Source organism: Lycium ferocissimum, chromosome 6 (genome assembly GCF_029784015.1).
Source record: "Lycium ferocissimum isolate CSIRO_LF1 chromosome 6, AGI_CSIRO_Lferr_CH_V1, whole genome shotgun sequence".
NCBI lineage: Eukaryota > Viridiplantae > Streptophyta > Magnoliopsida > Solanales > Solanaceae > Lycium > Lycium ferocissimum.
The window spans coordinates 63,322,621-63,335,059 of record NC_081347.1 but is presented as its reverse complement, the minus strand read 5'-3'; the positions used below and the strand labels follow the sequence as shown (position 1 = coordinate 63,335,059).

Below are 12,439 nucleotides of genomic sequence, written 5' to 3'. Positions count from 1 at the left end.
CAAGCTTGAATAATATGATAATAGATAAAAAAAACTACGAAAAAATTTAAGAAATATTTATAAATTACATTACAAATAAATATTTTAAAAACTGAATACATGTAATGTCGGGTTGGTTTGGTTCGGTTTGACTTTTTTAAAAAACCAAAACCAAACCAATTATGGTGTTTTTTTCAACACCAAACCAAGTCAAACCAAACCACTAGTCGAGTTTTTTTCTCGGTTTGACTCGGTTTATCGGTTTGGTGCGGTTTGTCGGTTTACTTTGTACACCCCTAGTGTGGAGTATCGAAGTCGAATTTGGTATTCGTATATTTTTTGTATCAATGATCTAGCGAATTATCAATGATTCATTTTCACTATTACTTGAAATGTGTTTGGATAACATCCTTTTTTGATTGAGTATGGCTTCAACCAGGGGCGGATTTAAGTGGAGGTGAGGGTGTTCCCTCGGCGAAAAATTACAGTGTATATATAGGATAGAATTTCTATGTTTATGTACATATATTAACTTTTGAACACCCTGAACATATGCAAAAAGTTAGCTCATGTGGTTCAGAATGTTCAAAATTATCTCTAGCATCCTAGGTTTGATTCCCATCAACGACATTATTTTTTATATTCAGCTTTTGTTGTTTTTCCGAACCCCCTAAATGAAGCCACTGGCTTCAACTATTGCCGCAGCTCGTCAATTAATTAGCTATGAACATATTATAGTTAATGGTCGTATAGTAGATATACGAGAACAAAGTCCTCCATATGTTCGTGAAAGTATGAACATAGGTGGACATCTTCACCTCAACATAGAATGAAGATTCAAAGTGAATAACAGATGTCATTAATCAACTAAAAGAGGAAAAGCGGATAAATGCTTTCACCCCTTTTAAAAAGCATTTTGGTCTCCTTTGATGAAATCAAAGACTTGACTAGCAGATTTCTTTTGCTTTTCCAACAATGGTAGGGAACTGAAAAGGAACAAGCTGAGGTAGCGGGTGGAATAAGACCATTCTCATCTTCACAGATTTTTAATCCTATTTACTATGTGTAAGCCTTTTGTTGATACCAGACAATGTACTTATAACTTTTCTACTAAATATACTTTCCTTTTTTGTTTTTATGGCTACGCAAATTCTTGAAATAATTACCCCATGGTTAGGCAAATTTTATTTCTACTGTTATAGTGAGTCGTTCCATCAAACATGTTAGATAACTAAACATACAAAAATATTACAGGGTGAAAATTGCATAGAGACTATGATGAACATGTGCACAGAGTTTAACCAACAGAGATTTACTATTTGAATAGGAATAAAGGGATCAGCATACGCAGAACCTTCTAACAATTTTCTTATAATACCCACACTGAATGGACTGTCTGACATTTGCCTATTGGTACTATCTTTCAATCAACAATCAGTAAGAGTACTAATGATGGCAATGGAACAATATAGGTCGACATATACTAAAAAAAATGCACAAAGATGAGAGAAACTATCGTCGACTCCATCAAGAGGGCAACGTATCTAGAAGTCCATAACATAGTGGGAGTGATTTCAATCAACTGAATAATAGTTGAATCTCCACTATAACCATCTTTACATATTAAAGCAAACATATAGTCCAAGCCGAAAGAACTATATTTCACGTGAATGATGTACACAACCTGCAAATTCACTACCAAAATCAACTATGCCAAGTCTGCTACTTCTCGTGTATGTGCAACTTTTAATATAGCAGGCCAGTGCTCCCGAAAGGATTGGTCAATTGACAGGCAAGTCTGCTATGATGTCTCGTGCATGCACAACTTTTATTATATGAGACCGGTGTTTCCAAAAGGATTGGTTGTTTGTGGATGAGCAACATGATTGGCAGGAAATGCACTAAACCCTGCATCACCAAAAGGATTGTGGGGATTCATCATTGGATTTTGGGGTTGTGGATAGGCAGGTTCAAATGGTCCAAAAGGATTCATTTGATGCTGAGGCGTTGTAGCCATTTGCACCGATGGAGGGGGAGCCATGGTGCTAGACATGGCAAATGGATCGGCAACTTCAAATGGATTAGGGGCTGGTTGTCCATACACTGGTCGTTGAGATGCTCTATATGCTCCCTCATCATACAAACTACTGAGCGTGAGGGTGTCCAATCCGCCAGCCTGTAAGAGAGTTACAAAAACAAATGTCAAGAAGATATTTACTTGATTTCACAAAGTAGATACTCCCTCCGTCCTGATTTATGTGATACTCTTTCCTTTTTAGTCTATACAACAACAACAACATACCCAGTGTAATCCCACAAGTGGGGTCTGGGAGGGGAGAATGTATGCAAATATCTATATTTAGTAACAATTTAATTTAAAACTTTCCATTTTACCCTTAATGATGATTTATAGACACGCAAGTATCTATAAATTGTTTTAGACCACCGAGTTTAGAAAACTTCCTTTCATTCCTGAACTCGTGCCCAGTCAAACACCTTCACATAAATTGGGATGGAGGGAGTATAAGATAAAGATATGATATTAGTATTAAGCATCACAACGTCACCCTATAGACAACATATTATCAATATAGATGTAAGCGCCGACCCAAGACTTTGTGCATTCCATGGTTACTAACTTCAATGTTTAACATGTTTCCATTTCCATCAGATCCATTTGCAAATGAACATGGCAAAGAGAAGCCACTTAGAACATATTTTTTAGAAAATGGATTCAGAGTGTTCTCTCCAATTATGATTCTAATGTGTTGTGAAAAACTGAAACCCGATAAAGTAAAATACAGTCTGGTTTAGTATTCGGTAATCTCCCTGATGTCTGTCAAGAATTGCAGAGTACAAGATAAATCTGACAGATTCAGTACCCTCCCTTATCTTTGACAATTTGCTTATATTTTTAGATCTCTAATACAACTTGATTGTTTTTTACTTCATTTATCTTATTATATGTTGCTATTACTGCCTATTATTATTGTTGTCATTGCACTTCTCTTGAGCAGAGGGTCTATCGGAAACAACCTCCTGCCTTCACAAGGTAGGGGTAAGGTCTGCGTACACTCTACCCTCCCTAGACCCCCCCGGCGGGATTATACAGGGTATGTTGTTGTTGTTGTTATCAGTACCCTCCTGCAGTTATAGAAAGCACAAGAGTTGAGAACTTCAAGGGCTTACCAATTGTCTCTCCTGAGCTGCAGATAAGTCGCTACTGGGAGTAGTGACCAGGGCAAGTTCCCATCCAGTAGGATCAAAATCTTTTGGCTGAGCAGCATTTGGTGTTGTCCCTGCAAGTATTAATAGTTCATTTAAAATAAACCAACACCCAATTAGCCCAAACACCATTACTTACAAGTGTTCTACATATTAGTAGGTGAAACAAGATAATTTACCAGATGGAACTATTGCCAAAGCCAAAGCATTGCTATCCTCAATTGCTGATGCATAAGCAGTTGTTGGTGCATTTAGCCCCTGAAACAACAAAAATGCTAGTATAATAATGATACGAACCAAAAAAGAAACCCCAAACAGTATATATCAAGTTCCAGATAAACAGCAAAACATTCAATAAAAGTATCTGAGTTTACCAGTAAATCGTCAGTTTCAGTGCTTGGAGGCGGAGGCACAGGCGGGGAAGGAGCAGGAGCCTCAGTGGTTGAAACAACAGCATCGTCTGAAGGCGGAGGTGGGGTTTCGTTAGCTGAATCTTGAGCATCTTCAGAAGCTGAAGGTTCATCCTCTTGTTTATAAGTAAGCATAAGCCTCTCCGGATAGTCCTAATTATAGTTAATTAAATTAGTATTCTGCAGTAATATTAAGACATGTATAATGCTTTGCTCGAACCAACTTCATACATTATACAAATATAGAAAGAAAAATAAAGATAAGCATTATACAAAGGAACAACATAAGTTGGCATATAATTTGTTCGGAGTAAAAGTGCTTGTTTATAAAGTAAAATGTACTACCAGAGTTTCCATTGGCACAGAGACTATCCGGGGTGCTTCTTTTATATACTCTTCCATGGTCACAAGGAAGGATTGAGGAGGCTGAAAACCAGAATAGTGTGTCAAGCTGATGGCTCAAAAATTTTGAAGATAAATCAAGCAGTACAGAAGCTAAGAAAGTAAGATTACCTCTCTCAACACGGGAAACTGAAAGTTCCTGGCTAGTTCCAATCCTTTGCAAACCTCATAAAAGTCGGAGAGGTTCATGGCCTAAAACAAGATAATAAACTTATAGACAGCACCATAAACCCAAAGAAACGTCCGCGTGGTGATAGACGAGTAGTAAGAAACGAAACTATAGGGTACAAAATATTTTTCTTAAATGGAGAGAAAAATATTCTGCCAAAAATAAAAAAAGTAAAAAATATTCTATCAAGTTTGTCAGTGTGTTCACCTGCTGGCCAGCTCTTTTGTAGATATCAAGGGCCTTAATAGCTTCATGTCTTGGCATGTCAAAAAACTGAATTAAAATCAGCAGAAAAATAATGTCAAAAAGATGAAACAGATATGACAATAACGAGCAATATTTTGATGAGATAGAAGAAGCTGAAAGTCAAATGCACCTTGTCAATAAGATTAATTATTCCATCATTTATAGCACAATAGATTTTGAAGCTCTCCTTGAGGACCTGGAATGGAAAATGATTAAATCTTTACACCACCATTCATTCAACTGTGAAGTCTACAAATTTATATCAGGCTCAAGAAAGCACAAGAAAAGGGTCAGAGAACTAGTATGTACTCTTGCAGCTAAACAAATAAATGACTAACTATATCAATGGACAGAAATTTCCACCTTTCCGGAATGGACTTGAAAACAAACTGAAACACAGTTTTTTTTTCTTGTAGAGCCACCTTTTCTAATTGCCATTTAATGATGAATATTAATTTGCAACAGAGGATCCTTTTTAGTCACTGTCATATCAAGATTTGACATTCATCAAATCCTCGCTAATGTGCCAAGTACACCAAGTTTTCCTTGAATATTTCCTCCCTCCTAAAACTTCCATCACTAGAACTGGGAAAAGCAAGGTTTAAGATTCTTTTTTTTTTTTTTTTTTTTTAAATTGTTAGCAAGGGTTTAAAATTCCTTGCATACATAAGAATAAGTATTTTTTGTTGAAGTACATAAGAACAAGCATTTTCTAATGCATCCCCTTATTTCATGAAAGAGAAGGGCTATAATCAATGTACATAGAGTATTTTTTTTTTTTTTTTTTGAAACTGGTAACTAGTGTACATAGAGTATTCTGTGAGAAAAAAAAAAATCGTAACGGTGGTGTCCGATCGCTAGAGCACACCACGATTGTTCCACCCCTCTTTTTAAGATTCCTGTTTTTTAATTGTTAGCAAGGTTTTAACATTCCTTGCATACATAAGAACAAGAATTTTTTGTTGAAGTACATCGGAACAAGCATTTTCCAGGCATCCCCTTATTTCGTGAAAGAGAAGGGCTACAATCAATGTACATAGATAGTTTATAAAAGAAGTTCAGAACGGTGGTGTCCGAGCGCTTGAGCACACCATGACTCTTCCACCCCTCTTACCAACACAGGCACTAGGCAACTGCCCACCAAAAGCTTAGGCAGATAAGAAAATATCACTTAGCATATTTTGTCTCTGGGATTTGAATCCTGGTCTCACCCAATTCATCAACTACTAGGTGAAACCCTTGGGTGTCCAATTTACAAGTATCAATGAACTTTCCTTAACAAGTATAAAATATCAATCAACTTAAAAACGGAGCCACTACAAACAGACATACCAGGGCAAGGGCATATTGTATCACGTAATTTCCATTTGCTGCTCCCTCAGGCTGTAATGTCAGTTGAGATTTTTAAATATTATACCCCAAATAGATAAACTACAGAACTCTCAGAATCCAACGAGGAATGTCATCCAAAAGACAAATAGATTGCAGCAGAAAAAAAAGGAGTTTATCAAGCTTAAAATATTTACCCGACATCCGATAAGACGATACAACAACTGCTGCAAAGCAGGCAACTGTTCCAAAAGTTCGTCACTGGGCAACTCCCTAGTTCTGCTGTATCCCTGCTCAAAAAGTAAATGACCATTGGAAGTTAAATCATATCGTACTTACTATAGGAGCAAAAGAGACCAAGCCCTGATCCATTTCTCCTTTTGCGGAAAAATAAATTAAGTCCTGGCTCTTCAAAACGTCCTCTTTTAAGTGTTGTACCAAATAAACCAATTTCCATGGGACTTTCTTGGAAGTGCAAGAGGTTTCCAGTTTTATTAGTAAGACGTACTTCTATGAACCCACTATTAAGTTGTAAAACAACCATACTATAGAAGAATCTACTTTTCTGAAACTAATTTGTACCAAAGGCACCAATAAGGGGTCTGTAAAAAACCTAAAAAATCACAGTAATTTTATTAGTATAGATAACATCTTTTTTGAGACAAATATTTTCTATTTTTATAGAAGGAACTTCAATATGGGTTATTGTACTTCTATGGTTCTATCTAACATGTTTCTTTAAGTTTGCTTTTAATTTGATTCACCAAGCGCAATTTTGCTTCAAATTCAAGTTTGTGGTATTTAACTATTTTTACATGCTTAATCTACTAAATGCCCACACTTAAATTGTTGTGTCTGGACTATCATGGCATTCTCTTTTTCCTATTTTTAATTTGTTAGGTGAATGCCAAGTCCTTTGTCCTTCATTTGCCTTATTATCATTAGGGGTTCGGCCAAACCCAGTAGCTTTGGTGCAAATCATGTATTCGCCTTAAGAAATTTATTGGATGTGTACAAATTATTAATTTAGAACCCAGTAACTTAAAAGGACTAGAATCCCGAACATAAGCTTCAAATCCTAGCTCCGCCTCTGTATTTGATGTCAACACAACACAACACAACACAGAGCAGCAGTAACACAGGAACAAAAGCTCCACTTTTCCAAAGCATCATAAATCTTATTCTTGTTAATATTTTCCAAAGCATCATATGTATCAATAAGTAAGAAATACATAGGCGGTTCTACTATTAATCATCTTTACATATAAATTAATGATATGCAAGCTATCTGGAAAAACAACGGTGGATCTGGAATAGGGCATGTTAACAGATCCTCAACTTAGTGCAAGAAAGAAAATAGCTAATGGACAGCCAAAGCCCCTTCTCCACAATGTTTCAGAGACTGAACCAATGGTGTGGACCACATGAATTATCTAATTCATGAGAAAAGCATGAAAAGAAAATTTTATGAAATATATGAGTTTGCTTCTAGTAGGCTAAAATTATTCAGTTTTCTTCACAAAAGAAGACAAGACAACTTTTTGAACTACACAGAATAGTAAGCAGAAAATTCAACAGTATTATGCTAACCTTTTCTTGCCCTTGGGAAGCTTTAGGAAGGCGCTCCCCTTCAATATCATACTTCAGAACCCTAAAGCATTCAAGCCTCTCTTCCAGAAACAGTGCATATGTTCGTACCCAGCCAGAGCAGTCCCAAGCTGGAGGGACGGAAAAGATAGAATCATTCTGATTGAACCTGATGGAATCTCCAGGTAAAAATAGAAACTCAAAAGAACATTCATGGTAATTTTACCTACCAATTGGGCTTGAATCATCCTTGAAATTGGACATTTGAAGAACGCGTCCTCTCTGTTGGAAATTCAATAGTTCCTCTCTAAATGTTGGATCACCTTCCCTCAATGTTCTGTGGATTACTATCAACGTCTTCAGTGCTACCTATTTTAGAAAATATGGAAAGATATTTATGTGTAAAATGTATCACTTAAGGGCAAGGACTAGTTGAGCAATTTAAGTGTAAAATACATCACAAAATAGTAAACAATAATAGAGAGGTGATTATAAACATTAAAACTCTTTGTTACGTAATTATAATCTATAAAATATACAATGTGTCCGAACCCTATTTTGATGTCTACCCTACCTCATCCTTTATAAAGGAAGTTGAGACTTCTCTCCAAGATCTGTTTGGCTGCTTGCAGCAGAAACAGAGCTTATAACTACTGAAAACTAAAGTACATATATGTCAAAGCCCTCAAAAGAACTGAGATTCTTTGCAGCAGTCTGGGAGATGTATATATTTCCCTTTTAAATGTCTCATTTTAAAGGGAACAATATACATTCTGATAGGACCAGCGTCATCAAAAGCGAAAAGCGCAAAGCGCAAAAAAGCTCTAAGGTCAGTTAGGGCTTTAAGCGCAAAGCACTAATAAAGTGTGGGCTTTAATGAAAAAGGTACAATGGTGCAAAATATATATATATATATATATATATATATATATATATATATATATATATATATATATATATATAAATAATCCAAGACTAACAATAATAAGCATGAATAACAAATATATGGACAAAGAAATGGTAAAAACATTACGATAAAGTGAAATATCAATTATCTAGTGTCACCTCTTCAAGAGAGGTTCATTGGCAAGGAAAAGTATGTCTTAGAGCCTTGATGATGACACTGAAGCGCACATAAAGCGAGGCGAAGCGCTCAACATGTTTTGAGTCTCGCTTCAGGGCTTAAGCGCGCCTTTGACAATACTGGATAGGATGTCTCATAATCACCTATTTACAACAACCAAATATTGAAGTGCACTTTCTACCACCTCCTCGTTGCAGTTACATAGATATTTTACCCATTAATGGAAATTATATACAGGATGTTGTCAATTCTAGACAACTCACCTCCTCCCTGGCTCCCTCCATCTTTCCCTCTCATAAAAAGCTCCTGACATCGGACCAACTGTGCTAGTAATTACATAGAATCTCCTTTCAACAACACCAACAGCAACAACATATCCAGTGTGATCCCACAAATGGGGTCTAGCGAGGGTGGGGTGTACGCAGACCTTACCCCTACCTTTTGCGGAGTAGAGAGCTTGTTAACGATGGACCCTCAGCTCAAGAAAAGCATTTTTCAATACAGGTTTGAGAATTAAGGTAAAAATATTGAAGACACAAAGATCTCTTCTACAACTTTAATATATTTCAACCCCCTTTAAGGATACACAACTTTGCGAATGATAGCGGACACTCAAAAATGTTGACTGCAAGGTGATAACAATTGTCACTGCCAGGACATTGCTAATTAAAGAGGAGGTTGCTAATGATAGAAAGTCATATATAGCATTAGCTCCAACATTTACATAATAATAAGTAACGGAAGAAAACAATATCAAGCATGAAGGAGTCAATCATTTAGAGCATGCAGAAAAAATCGATAAGCTTGTGCAGATCTTAGGTCTAACAGTATGGACAGTATTTCTTTATTTGTCTTTTGTAAATTATTGCCACCCCCCCCCCCCCTCCCTCTCTCTCTCTCTCTCTCTAATTTACCATTGAATATGCAGTCTTTTAATTTTTGGATCTGCATATGTCTTGCACCTCCCTGATGCATCCTTGCATAGTGATCAATAAGTTCATATTTTGTAATTGATAAGGCACAAGGAGAAAAAAGAAAATGTAATGCTCTATATGAAGGGAAACCAAAAACAGTAACGGACAATCCCAAACTTGTCAAAATAACTTAAAGAAAACGAAAAGGTAACTGTTTGACCTTTGAAGACACAACCCACAACAAACAACATATCTTGATATACAACCTTAAGCAGTAATATTCTGGCTCTAGTGATAGCCAGAATCAATGTGATAAACACTTTCAGTGGCCTGGCGCATAAAAAGGAACTGCTAAGCAATTGCACAACTATGTTTGCATTGCAGAATTCTACAGAACAATTTTCACTAAGGTACACGTAACACTTAAATCCTTCAAGAGCTTTATATCATCGTTTTCCGCACTAACAAATAATTCTCACACAATTATTGCAGCCATACTTCCGAGGATTAAAAGAACTACTAATATCTAATATAGCTGTCAGCATCCTTCAAATGATTTTCAATGACACAAAACAGGTTTCTTTAGTTTGCTAGAACCTAATTCTCAGACAATCAAATAACCACCTGATCAGCCTTCAGCAGCAGATGCACAACATCATATATTATGAGATATTATTTAAACGAGATCGGATTAACAAAATCAATCCCCAAACTGTGTCCAGCTTGCTCTCTCATCAATTTTAAAGTGGTTTATGTTGCATGAATCTGCAGTTTAATCAATTCAAAGGATCCTCATACAAGTATGTTATGCCCAGTGCTGACAATTTCCAAGACACCACCTAAACTAGAGCCTTGGAAGTTGAAAGGGAAGATCTATTCTGGACTACTTCAATTCACTCAAATCAGTGGTGAAACACATTTATGTACTTTTCCCTATAGCTAGCAAGCTATTCAGCCATAGGTGTAGAGTGCAAAGGTGGGAGGGGCATATATTGCAATAGTACTAAGAACAACATAATAAACTCTAGAGGCTACTAGAGTTACGATGCACATTCTCAAAAGCAAAGAAAAAACTTATGAACTTCATTCTACAACAATCATAAAATATGGTCATCAGATCAAATCATCCATAAAAAGGCCCTCCCATAGAGAAATCAAATCCAGGAAAAGGCACTAAAGTACATGATTTTGTCAATTGAACTAACTGTGTCAAACTCCATACCGTCCAATTATGTGTCTTTGCCAATCGCCTCGCAAGTGCATGTATGCAGTACGCAACATCAGCACGAGGTCGCATCGCTGATGTATAAACCAAAATTTCTGCAAGAACCAAAAACACAATATTACCACCAACATCTTTACCGTGCCTATACATAAACAAACGAATAACAATCAAAAAAATACAAACCTAAATGAATATTTACAAGTAAAATCCCAAACAACTAGTGTGATTAACTTAATTACCCCAAAACTGATACATATGTAAATTCTAAAACGCGATTTTCAGACCAAAAAAAAAAAAAAAAAAACCAAGTCAGGCAAACACACGATCTCCCTAAAAGCAAGAAATACAAGTATCAGAAACACAATACAGTTAAACCTCTCAATAACAGCGTCATTTGTTCGCATACTTTTTTGTTGTTATAGCAAAATGTTGTTATAGAGAACATAAAATATAACAGTTAAACCTCTCTATAGCAGCATCGTTTGTTTGGATATTATTTGGTTGCTATAGCGAAATGCTGTTATAGACAACATATAATATAACAAACAAACCCCTCTATAGCAGTGTCGTTTGTTCAGATATTATTTTTAAGTAACAATAAAAAATAAAAAAAATAAAAAAGTAGAAACCTAAATGAATATTTACAAGTAAAATCACTAACAACTAGTGTAATCAACATAACTACCCCAAAACTGATACATATATAAGGGCCCGTTTGGCCATAAGAATTATTCACTTTTTTCACAACCAAAACAACTACTTTCAACCAAAAACTACAATTTCAAAAACTATGGCCAAACACAACTCCAACTCCAAAATTCCAAAAAAAGTGAATTTTTTTTTTTTTTTTTTTGGTTTCTATGGCCAAACGCCTACTAAGTTTCAGACCGCGATTTCCAGACCAAAAACACATGATCTCCCTAAAAAGCAACAAACCCAAGTACCCAAAAACACAATATTATCCCAAACTATGAAAAACCCAAATCAAATTTGTCATAGTAATTGGATCTGTTAAAAGAGTAAAAAGAACACTCACTTCTAAGATGCCTGTCTTTGGGTGGACACTCAACATGATTTGTAGCTTTAACGATCGCCACATCCACATCCTAATAACAAAATAAACATCAAATATGCAAGTAAAGTACATAGTGGCCTTACTGCCACGATCCCAAGATTCAAATTTTATTGCTCCATTTCAGAAAAATAAAAGTACCCACAAACAAAAAGATCACAAAAATTGGGTGTAACTTTCAAGATTCACACTTTGTTGCTCCATTTTGGAAAAATAAGTAATACCCAGAGAGAATTTAGGGAAAAGGGACCCTATTAACATCACAAAATAAACATAAAACATTTGGGTGTAATTTTCAAGATTCAGCCTTTTGTTGCTCCATTTACAACAAACAAATTATACCCACAAAAATATATGTGTAATAGGCAAGTAGAAAACTAAAAGAGGAAATATAGGGGACCTTAAAATCGCTATTAACATGGGCAAGACCAACAGTTGTATGGTCTTTAAGAGCACCATATGCTTTTCTCCAACTTTGAAGCGTACCCATTTGTTGCTTTCTCTCTCTACACTGATGATTCTCTCTCTCTATAGGCAAATATTATGCAAAGGGAAAATGGGAGGTTACAAACTAGTATTATTTTCTTCTGTTACGGTTGGCTGCCACTTTGCATTGTGAAAGGACCCTCTTTCCAATTTGGCCTTGTGAATTTGTCATCATTTCCACTTTTTTTTTACTTTTTTGTTAGGATGGACCCCTTTTTTATGTTAATGTCTTATTAAGAAACAAGAAATACGCTCTCCGTCTCAAATTATTTTTTCGTGATTACTAAAAATAGTTATATTAAATTATTTGT

The 12,439-nt window shown here is 35.8% G+C and overlaps 1 protein-coding gene across 1 annotated transcript; it reads right to left on the bottom strand.

The window, feature by feature from the left end:
- Positions 1-1,429: 1,429 nt before the first annotated feature.
- Positions 1,430-12,194, bottom strand: LOC132059992 (putative clathrin assembly protein At2g01600). Its single transcript, XM_059452833.1, has 15 exons — positions 12,043-12,194; positions 11,607-11,676; positions 10,568-10,665; positions 7,578-7,716; positions 7,351-7,478; positions 5,958-6,050; positions 5,764-5,814; positions 4,562-4,627; positions 4,393-4,458; positions 4,128-4,208; positions 3,960-4,040; positions 3,579-3,767; positions 3,384-3,462; positions 3,169-3,278; positions 1,430-2,155 (listed from the first exon to the last, which is right to left on the bottom strand). The coding sequence occupies exons 1-15, from the start codon at positions 12,130-12,132 to the stop codon at positions 1,811-1,813; spliced, it is 1,686 nt and encodes a 561-aa protein (XP_059308816.1). The 5' UTR covers positions 12,133-12,194; the 3' UTR covers positions 1,430-1,810.
- Between the last annotated feature and the right edge of the window lie 245 nt (positions 12,195-12,439).

Excerpts from the sequence above, each read along its gene's own strand:
- LOC132059992 (XM_059452833.1), bottom strand. The coding sequence starts at position 12,132 with ATGGGTACGCTTCAAAGTTGGAGAAAAGCATATGGTGCTCTTAAAGAC. Across the intron at positions 11,677-12,042 it reads ATGTTAATAGCGATTTTAAG|GATGTGGATGTGGCGATCGT; the intron begins GTCCCCTATATT and ends TTTTGTTATTAG. Across the intron at positions 3,768-3,959 it reads CTGTGCCAATGGAAACTCTG|GACTATCCGGAGAGGCTTAT; the intron begins GTAGTACATTTT and ends AACTATAATTAG.